The sequence below is a fragment of the Acanthisitta chloris genome, unplaced genomic scaffold (assembly GCF_000695815.1).
Source record: "Acanthisitta chloris isolate BGI_N310 unplaced genomic scaffold, ASM69581v1 scaffold12759, whole genome shotgun sequence".
NCBI classification, from domain to species: Eukaryota; Metazoa; Chordata; class Aves; order Passeriformes; family Acanthisittidae; genus Acanthisitta; species Acanthisitta chloris.
In genome coordinates, this window is record NW_008690907.1 from 84,554 (window position 1) to 94,951 (window position 10,398).

Below are 10,398 nucleotides of genomic sequence, written 5' to 3' on the forward strand. Positions count from 1 at the left end.
CACTTGGATCAGAAATACACCTTTGAAGCCAGTCTGCCCAGTGCCATTAGGATGCTATGCCTCCACCATTGAGCAGTCCTGAGGACTTGAACTTTCAGCAGAAACAAAATATGAAGATGCACAACTTCTCATTGGAGGGAGTTCAGTTTTCAGAACCTGGAAAGATCTAGCATGAAATACTGCTTTTCCCCCACATACATGTTTCAGGAGCCTGAAGCACTAACTGATTAACTCTGAAGATCTGGTACTATTTCACTAGTTCTATTCTAGTCCTAGTCTTTGGAACCTCTTTAGTAAATTTGAATTCTTTGCTTATAAAAATAAATTAACTGCGCTGTGTCAGATGAGTTAGACTGTGTGTTCATTGCTAGTAACTTTCATTTTCAAATTCTGGATCTATTTTTACATGGCAAAGAGGCCTGTGATTGTACATGAGAAAATGTAAATGTTGAGATGAATGAAAAGTGTTAAAAGCAAAAACAATTCATAGTAGTGGTTCTGATGTTGATAAATAAGTTTGTGAATGACATGAGAATTCCATGCAGATCTGATGTTGTCTTAGAAGATATGAGTATGGTAATGACTTAGACATGGAAAGAAATTATGAGGAAATATAAATTTAAGTGAATACATGGAGAGATTCTTTTCATGAAAATCTGACGACCTGAAGTTTTCACCAGTTTAAGCACTAGTTTGTATTTAGAAGTCTTTGAGCTCAGCTTTCTAATATGAGAAGCATAAATAATCTATCTGCTCCATGTTTCAGCTTCTTAGTATTATCACCGAACTAACACTTAGCCCTTTAACAATTAGTTAAAATATCCATGCAAAGGTAACCAAAAGGTGTTTTCCAGACTTTTGACTCCCCTTAGTGTTAGTTGGTTTTGCTGGTGTTCTGTTTGGGCTTGCTTCATTTTGCCAAAGCAAGCTGAAGTTCACTGTTGCAGATAGTGCATATGCTCATGGTGCAGGTAGCAAGGCAGATGTGGAGGACTTGAAGGAAGCTCCTGAATGGTCTTGGTTTCAGCCAAGCCTTCCTATGCTTCTGGGAGACACAGAGAAGCAAAGAGACTTAGGAAGGAGGCTGTCAAGTTTATCACAAATTAATCCTGCTACACAGTTAGAGATTCTCATCTTGTGGCAGGAAAGAATTAAGATGCTGAACAGGGAAACAATGGCAGTAATGTTGCTGCCTTTGGGGAAGATCATCTGTCTTTGGGGAAGATCATTTTGTTTGACCTGAGGACAACTGTTCAGGAGCAGAAGTCTCAGGTGAAAGGAAAAAGCAGCCTAGAGCAGTGAGCAATTAGAGCTGTTTCGTGGCTAGATTTATAGCTCCAAAAAGGATATCATGTGGCACGCTGAACTGCCTGCATGATACCCAAGTGTTTGGCCAGGCATTCTGTAGGAATGCTGAGAAGCACATTGGGGCCTTGGTCTCTGTGTGTTGATTTCTGGCCTAATGCTGTAATTCTCATGAGTGTGATTAAAGTCATTTACATACAGGCAGCTTTAAGTGTTAAAGTATATATTTAATTTTCTTTAGGGAAGTTGAATACACAATGAGAAGTGAGTTTTTATAATATGTAAAAAATATACTTGTAGAAAATGACGATTTCTTGCATATGCATGAAATCAAACAATAGCCTGCAGCTGTTGACATCAGATAAGTGTTTTATATCTTGAAACTAGAGATACATTTCAGTTTTGTTCCTATTTTCTCAGAATTTAAAGAAATGTTACAGGTTTGTTTTTAAGGTTTTGTAGCAGAAATGGTTGCAATATATCTGTCAGGTAACAAAAGGAATGTATTGTCTGTAATGATGACCTGTACTTGTCAAGGGGTGGCCTCCAGTTCAGTAAAGAGCAAAAGGAGAGTAATTTGCTCTTTGTGCTAACAAAGTGCTAAACCGAATTATGTATGATTTCAGGTATATTGACTACTTTCAATTTTGAAAAGATTTCTTTTCTCAAAAAATCTCATATAAATCTATTGTAATAATGGAGGCACATAATGCTACCTGAACAGAGTAACAATGATTGCTTTATATGCAGTGATTAAAGCTTTTTGCAGCCTTTTTTTTCCCTGAAGGCCGTGGCATTATACATCTGCTCTAATGAATGTTTCTAGTTCAGTCTTCTCTTTATGGTATTTCTTGGTTATGGTTGAGTAACTTTAGTGTTCCCTAAATCTACTAAGGTTTCCAATCTCTATAGTTTTTTAGCCTTTTTTTTACCTCTCTTACATCCTAAGGTGAAAAGCATTGACCAAATTTGCTATAGATACTGCTTTCTGAACTAGCAAGGGTAAATGTGACAGAGAACATGAGGTAACTAGACAGTGATAATAACATAGAAGTCCTTAGACGACTTCTTGTGTTAGAACCCCATCAGGGTTTTTTCATTCTTCTTCTTTTGCAAATCTTGCTTTGGAGTTTGCATAAGAAAATTGTGTTTCTTTGGTGGTTCTCTGAAACTGAATATAAGCACAGGTGGCATTTTCTTTTAATCCCTTTTTCTCTCGTATTAGAAATGCTAAGATTTTCAGAACTGAGTGTTTCAGCCGAGGCTCATGAATGTGTGTTTAATTCCCAAAATATCTGTTTTAAAAAGTTTAGTATCTAATTGCCTTACTGCTGGTTGTTAATTTGAAAAAGTGCTGGTTTAGACTTCTTAATGATTGAAATTGTTACTGAGAATTATAGAAAAATAATGCTAAGGGAATTTGAACACTGAGTATTCATTCTTAGTTCTGTGTTCCATTTTATTGAAAGCTGTTACAATTTACTGCAACTAATTTGTAAGCCTTCTTCTTGGCATAATAATTTGTGATTTCTTTGATGTGGTTTCTCCTAATGAAGGGTGATAGGCAGGAGGAAAACTGCACTAAAGACTTGAGCTTACATATTTCAAAGACATTTAGGGTAATAGTGATAACATTTCAGTCTCATAATTTAGGAAAGGAAAAATGAGATTGCATTTTATACATCAACCATCTGCTGTTCTTACTGTGGCCTCAGTGGCCTTGCACACAGCTCCATGGAAGCAAGGATTGATGTATAATTCATTCCCTACTGATTGCTGAAGGTTTGAAACTTACCATGGTCCAGGGAACCATAAAACTTACTAACATTCTAAAAAGGTACTATATATTCAGAATACTTTATTTTACAAGTAAGAGGAAACATTTCTGATTATTTTTAACTATTCTTTTTCACAGTTGAAGATTTTATTTCTTTAATGACTGGTTTGTTTGTATTTGGTTTTTTGTGAGTTACTGTTAACTTTTGAAATAACTCTCCTCTTTGAAAATGCTTATCTTTTTTGAAATCAAACAAGTATACTGGGTAGTCTCAGAAAGTCTGGAAAGGTAGTCACTAGCAAACTGTTGTTTCAGTATGATGACTGTTAGCAAGTACCTTACTATTGGGGAAGAGTAGCAGTGTCAAGGTTGAACAAGTTCTCCACTTTGTGAACTACTTAGTTGACAAATTGTTTCTCAGTGTTTGGCCAACTGATGTAGCAATACCTCCAGAGATAAAACACAATTGTAGGACTCCTAACATCTTATTACTAAACAACTAGCTCATTATGGGCTCTGAGAGCATTCCCAGTCCTGTCCAGGGCTCAGGACCATCATACAAGAATGCAGACTGGGACTGCTCCTTCCAGACCTCCTCTGGGGGCTTCACCTTGGTTGGGGCGAAGGTCCCAGGCAGAGCTGAACAGTGTTTCATGGGAGCCACTTTTGGCTGAGGCTCATGCTACTCAGCCCTGGCTCCTGTTGCCTTGCAGCCCTGCCTGTGCCTGACCACGTGCCCCTGTGCTTCATCTGATCCTGGACCCTTACCTCTGTCTGGCTTCTAGAATGACCCTGGTCACTGCGATCCTGTCCACCATTCATGGGGATGTGTCTCGCACTGCTTCCCCTGACAGACCTTCACCCTGACCTCATTGCACAGGCTGACTTCCCAGCTTGACCCCAGACCTGCTTTAACACTGCAGATTTGGAGACCTGAACTTGGGACTGTTGCCTTGACCTGCCCTGCTCCCTCACTGAGGCCAGTGTCCTGGCTAGTGTCCTGCCTGCCAGGGGGTCCCCTTGTGGCTGCATAAGACCAGGGAGCAGCCAGGCATCACTACACACTGTTGCTCTGCTGCTCAGTAACAACAAGGAATAATAATCAGGGGACAGTAACACCACTGAACAGAATAGGTGGGGAGGATATGGCTTCAGAAGGCAGTAATGCCTTTCCCAGCCAGGGAAGAAGGTTTCCCTTTGCCTGCAATGGGAACAACTGTGTACTAACTATGGCAGTCTCAGTAGGGTTCTTGCTTGTCTTTCACTTCCCTCCCAAGAAGTATCTGCCTTGAGGCAGTTCCTTCCTGTGCTTTAGGTATCTTGTCATTTCCCTGATATTGTTCCATAAAGAATCTCAAAAACGTGCTTTTTCCAGTAGTTTCTTATGTCTGACAAAGGATTGTCTCCCAAGCCAGGACTGAAGCTATGTTTGAGCTGAGCCAAGTCAGTTCCTGGGCTTGACTAAGAAGTATGACATTCATGTAATTCAGTTTCTCCTCCTGGGAGAAACAGAGGGACAGAAATAAAGTTAAATGTGGTAAAGTTTGTGGATTTCTTAAGTAATTCCATTTGGAAATAAGGTAAATCATTAAGATTACAAACAAGTATGCTTAAGTCCTCATTTCTGCAGTTGAATTTCTCTAAAGTACTTTTATATTCTGTGGTCCAAATTAACAGTAGAAAAACTGAAAAAGCATAAGATAAAGAGAGATTTGTAATAGTGTCACAAGGCAAGGGCTGCATCATAAACAGGCTTCTTGTGTGGGTAATTGCAATGGGCATTAATGGTCTTGGGAATTCTGTCTGCTGTAGCTCAGATTAGTTTCATTAGGTACAAAAATGTGGTGGATTTGGTCCATTTGATTTAGAAGCAACTATTGAAATGAAAATTTGTGTGACTTGGACTGATGTGCATTAAAGAGTCAGTTGATCTATACTTACATTGAAAAATATTTTTTATGCCCCATTTTGCTGTCACATTTCTATTTTAACTTTCAGTATCGCTTGCACACATGATTCATCTGTAGAATAATGGCATTTGACAACTAGAGAAATACTTAACATTCTATTCCCAATCAGAATTAAGCACTTAGAAAAGATCGTGAACTTTATCATCAGAGACATTACTTTATGATATGCTAATATGCATCCTTTGATTTGTGTGCCTTATTCATACATTTATTGACAACTATCCAAAATTATTGACGATGACATATTCAACTCAGTGCACTTCCAATAGAATTAGTGAGACAACATACTTGCAATAAAAATTATTGTCCTTGTTACTGTCCACCTTGCTGTGTTGTTCATATTACAGTTTATTAATTAAGGCCAATTATCTGAACTAGTTACACTTTGTTTGGAACCAGTATTTAAATGGATATCTAACATACTGCAAATTAGAAAACTGGGTTTGCTTCTTTTTTAGTGCCAGCATTGTACACTGGTATGATGTCTCTTCTCTTAGATTTTTTTTCTTACTGTATGCTGAATTAAATGCTTTGGTGCAGTTTAACAGGGCTTATAGCAAACAAAGCTGATCAGATTTTGAATAATTCTTGGATTGTAGAAAGTGTGGCTGAACCATGACAATGTAATAAATCAGTTATGATGATATAATTGGTTGAAGGTTTTCATAAAATGTACAGGGAGTGATTAATGTAGTGATACAGTGATAACAAATCCTTCAGCAGCTCATTTGATTCCAGTTTATGGTGCCATTTTCTTTGATTAGTCCGCTGACAGAGTATCATTAGGGTTTTTTCTTCATAAACAGGTTTTTGAAATGCCATATTGTCAATATTTTCAAATGTTGTTCCCTGAGGTACTGAATACTGGGACTTTAGCAGTAAAAAATCCATTACATTTTAATTCTGTACCTTTCTGGCTTTGACAGTACTTATGTCAGTGTTGAAAACCATTATGTTAATACCTCCAAGTACTAATTTTTGTGGGGTTTTTTGCTTTACAGCTTTCTTTGCAAATTGTTTTCTTAAACTTGAGTTTTACTGTTAAAGGAAAGTGTACAGTTTCAGGACACTTCATATCTATTTGTAGTGTAACAGCTTCTGAGTGAGACATCCAGTCAGCAAATATCTCTGTCAAAACAAGGAGATGAAGGAATTGCATTACTTATGATATTTGATAGTGAGGCAGTAATTTTAATCAATAATCTTGTCGATAGGAGAAAAATAAATTGGTGGTTATTGAGAACTTTGTCTCAAGTCTCCCAGTTTCCTCCCCATATCTATTTGTAGTGTAACAGCTTCTGAGTGAGACATCCAGTCAGCAAATATCTCTGTCAAAACAAGGAGATGAAGGAATTGCATTACTTATGATATTTGATAGTGAGGCAGTAATTTTAATCAATAATCTTGTCGATAGGAGAAAAATAAATTGGTGGTTATTGAGAACTTTGTCTCAAGTCTCCCAGTTTCCTCCCCTCCCCTGCAGGCATTCATGTGATGGGGCTGAGAGGGGTTGCATGCTGGAAGTTTGGGTGACTTGAGGCATGCAGTGAAACTCTAGAATGTACACTGAGCACAGCTTAGAAGAACAATGATCTGTGTGATTTTGTGGCATTATACTTTAGAAAAAAAAGCACAGAAATCTCAGTAGCAATGATCCCTGCTCTTTTTTTGTTTGCTGAATTAATGTTTGTCAAAATATGTGGAGTATTGTCATAAGTAGTCTTCCATACAAGGTCCACTGTATACCATAATTCTTCTGTACCCCTTTCATTCTTTCAGTTACCCAAAAATCTCTGGATTACTTGCTGAATGTTTTTTTCCATGCAAAAAGTGGGACACATAAATTAATAGAGGCCTCCACCTTCCTTTGGAGTTGACCGCAGGCTTAACTGGTTGTATAGACCAAAGGAAGTAGTGCTGATTCACAGTGCTGCATTTGGAGAACATTTTATTAGAAGATTTAGTCCCCATCTGAAAGGAAAGAAGAATTTTCAGATTGGAGAAAAAAAGGGTCACCTTCTTTTATGATCTTAAGCTTGTTGTTACAGAATTGTAGAATCACACAGAATGAGCAAGGTTGGAAGAGACCTTCAAGATGATCTAGTCTAACTATCAATCCAGCACCGCCACAATCACTCCTGAAACATATCCCCATGTGCCACATCCAGATGCCTCTTGAACACTTCCAGAGACTCCACCACCTCCCTGGGCAACTTATTCCAATGCCTAGCCACTCTGTCAGTGACATTTTTTTCCCCTAATATCTAATCTGAACCTCCCCAGTGCAAGTTTAGGCCATTTCGTCTTGTCTTCACTTGGGACGTGGCAAAAGAGACCATTACATTCCTCTGCTCAAGCAGTTGTAAGGAGCAATGAGATCCTCCCTGAGTCTCCTCTTCTCCAGGCTAAACACCCTCAGTTTCCTTGCTGCTCTGCTCCAACTCCAGAACCTTCTGCATTAACGTTGCCTTTCCCTGGACATGCTACAGCACCTCAATATCCTTTTTGAAGAGAGGGGCCAAAAACTGGACACAACTGAGGTGTGGCCTCACTGGTGCTGAGTACAGGGGAACAGTCTCTGCCTAGGTCCTGCTGGCTGAAATACATTAACTGGAATTTGTTTTCCTTGCTGCTCCTCATAAACTCCAGAACCTTCTGCATTAACGTTGCCTTTCCCTGGACATGCTACAGCACCTCAATATCCTTTTTGAAGAGAGGGGCCAAAAACTGGACACAACTGAGGTGTGGCCTCACTGGTGCTGAGTACAGGGGAACAGTCTCTGCCTAGGTCCTGCTGGCTGAAATACATTAACTGGAATTTGTTTTTTTCAAGTAGTTGTCTGTAATATTTCAAACTACCAGAAAAGATGTAAGAGATTCAAATATGTATGTTGTACATAAGTAGAAAAATCAGTTCATTTTCAAGTGCACTGAGGAGAAGAAGGTGGGAAGTTTTTTGATCTAGCGATAAGGTATTTCATATACTAAAATGAAATTTTCTTATTCAATTTTCACTTGGGGAATTGTTGAAAACAGGGTGCTAGATATAATTTCCAGAGCTTATGTGAAAATTTGCTTAGTGCTTATCTACATATATCCTGTCATGTTGTGGACTTAATTTATATTAAAAGTTTTCTATGTGGTATAACTCAGTATTTGATTATATGGCACATTTTCTAACCTCTTGAATTATAAATGCTTAGCTTTAAAACTTATTGGCATACTTGTGATTCTGAATGCTTGTGTTCTGAATATAATATATCTTTAACTCCATTTCTACTGAAATGTGTCTTATAAAAACTGCATCTTACATATTTGCGCAGTCTGAAAATTCTTCTTTCCTTTTCATAGGATAAGAAATGGGTTCTCAATCATGAAGATGTCACACTGGGGGAATTACTGGGCAAAGTAAGTAATAAAGTGAGCTAAACAACATTTGAATATATATTAATCATGGAGCCATTTTCTGTTTACCTTATCTTTTCTGTTATTGTAGTTTGCCATTTTTATATCAATTCTTTTACTCTCATGCACAAGACAGCCTTGTGCTTAAAACAAACATATATCGCACTTACTGGTAGATGTTAAAATGTGTGTGCTGAAAGTATTTAACTAGCATACATATTTTTCTTTTTTGGAGGGGTTTTAAGCTGCCTAGATTTCTGTAAAGCATGATGTGGCTGTTTTACCTTCTGTAGTATTATAAAAACATTGTTGCAAAATACGCATAAAAACATGTAAAGAAACAGTCTTATGCATTTATTTATAAAATTTGATGTAATGAGATGACTACACCAATATCCTAAAACAAATGGTCATCGCTTATGTATGATTGTTTTCATTCATTCATTCATTCACTGGCAAATGCTAGGTAACTTCACAATCTTATTTGTATTAACCTAATTCTTGTACAGTGTAGTTTATAAATTTGTAGTTTACAAATTCTGTTTAGGGGCCATAAATGTTTAAAATTGGGTAAGCTCCTTACTTACACTGTTGGCACATTTGTATCTGCCTTTGCATTGTGAGTGCCACTCTGGACACAGTGTTCCAAAAGACTTCCTAAAAATTGAAAAATAAGATTAAATGAGGAGGAAACTTCTTACTAAGATATGCACTAAAAGAATTGCTAAGAAGTTTAAGAAATAGGGGAATTGAATACTGTCAGAAGATTCTGTTACCCAGGATATAATCTCTTTGTCAGTGTAAGATGAAAAAAAGTATTATCTGCCAGTAGACAGAGCTGTGTATGCTTAAGATGCAGGTACTGGGACAGCTTCACATTGTTAAACAGAATAGTATCAAGGGAGAAAAACAAAGATGGTTCAGGCGTAAAAAAGCTTTGACTTGCTAAAAAAACTCCATAAATTAGTCTTGATGAGTAAAACCAGTTAAAGCAATCCAAGTACCATTTTAGTAAATTGAATTTGCATGTGTATTGCATGTTTTTGGCACAAAGCATTTTTAACATTCAATAAAGACAACTCAGAACTTAAAAATGATTATAGAAGAGTATGTTCTTTAAAAAATACAGAGCAGGATAAAAACTTTCTTTGAACATATTATAAATCTGTTACGCATCCATCTCTAGAAAGATTTAGTCAAACTAAAAAAGAATGACAGGGTTATCAGCATCCGTATGACAAAATGTCGAATAAACTACAGCCATTCTCAATGAAAGTGAGAAATCTAGTCTATAAAACCTTGAGTGGCCTAGAAAAGATGAGGAAGAAAATCAGGAGAGTTTAATGCATAAAAGATGAAGATTTTCCTTCACTTCAGGAGTGAATGGTCTGTTTACTTACTCAGTATTAATTCTATAATACCCCACAAAACAAGTTTTATAATAGGAACATGTTGTATTAAAAATCAGATAGATAGATAGATACATAGATATCTTAAATAAAGAATAAAGTATTTTCAAGACTGAAGTAGTGCTTAGGGTGAGTTCAGATTTCACTGTGAAATACTTCATCTAGAAGGTTAGAGGATAGGTGTGTTTGGAGTGACTGTTTCTTACCTTTGGCCTCCTCATGTCATTTTAGATATGGGAGGTGTAGTGTACTGGCCTAAGGAAGTGCTATTTTAGAAGGACTGTCATAAATCCTATGCCTTGCTTGCCAGCTACATCTTCCTTGTCCTAGGGTATAGAAAATAATACTGGAAATGCGATTAGGCCTACCCTGGTTGCTAGAAGCACATTACTGTTTTCCGTCTGTTAGTTTCTTTTTTCCCTTTTCTGTTTCGTTCTTTGGCAATACTGTATTCAGCGCATGTTGTAATGAAATCTTCATCACCCAGGAAAGAAAGGAAAGTTTAAAGTATTCACAAAATACAATAATATGA

General features: G+C 37.3%; 1 protein-coding gene across 1 annotated transcript in view; it reads left to right on the forward strand.

Moving 5' to 3' along the window:
• Positions 1–10,398, forward strand: part of FER (fer (fps/fes related) tyrosine kinase) — a gene marked incomplete at its 3' end in the record, with an annotated part of 98,944 nt that overhangs the window by 70,636 nt on the left and 17,910 nt on the right. The window contains exon 13 of the mRNA XM_009082014.1: positions 8,404–8,460. Within this exon, the coding sequence (XP_009080262.1) occupies positions 8,404–8,460 (57 nt within the window). The remainder of the gene's footprint in view (positions 1–8,403; positions 8,461–10,398) is intronic.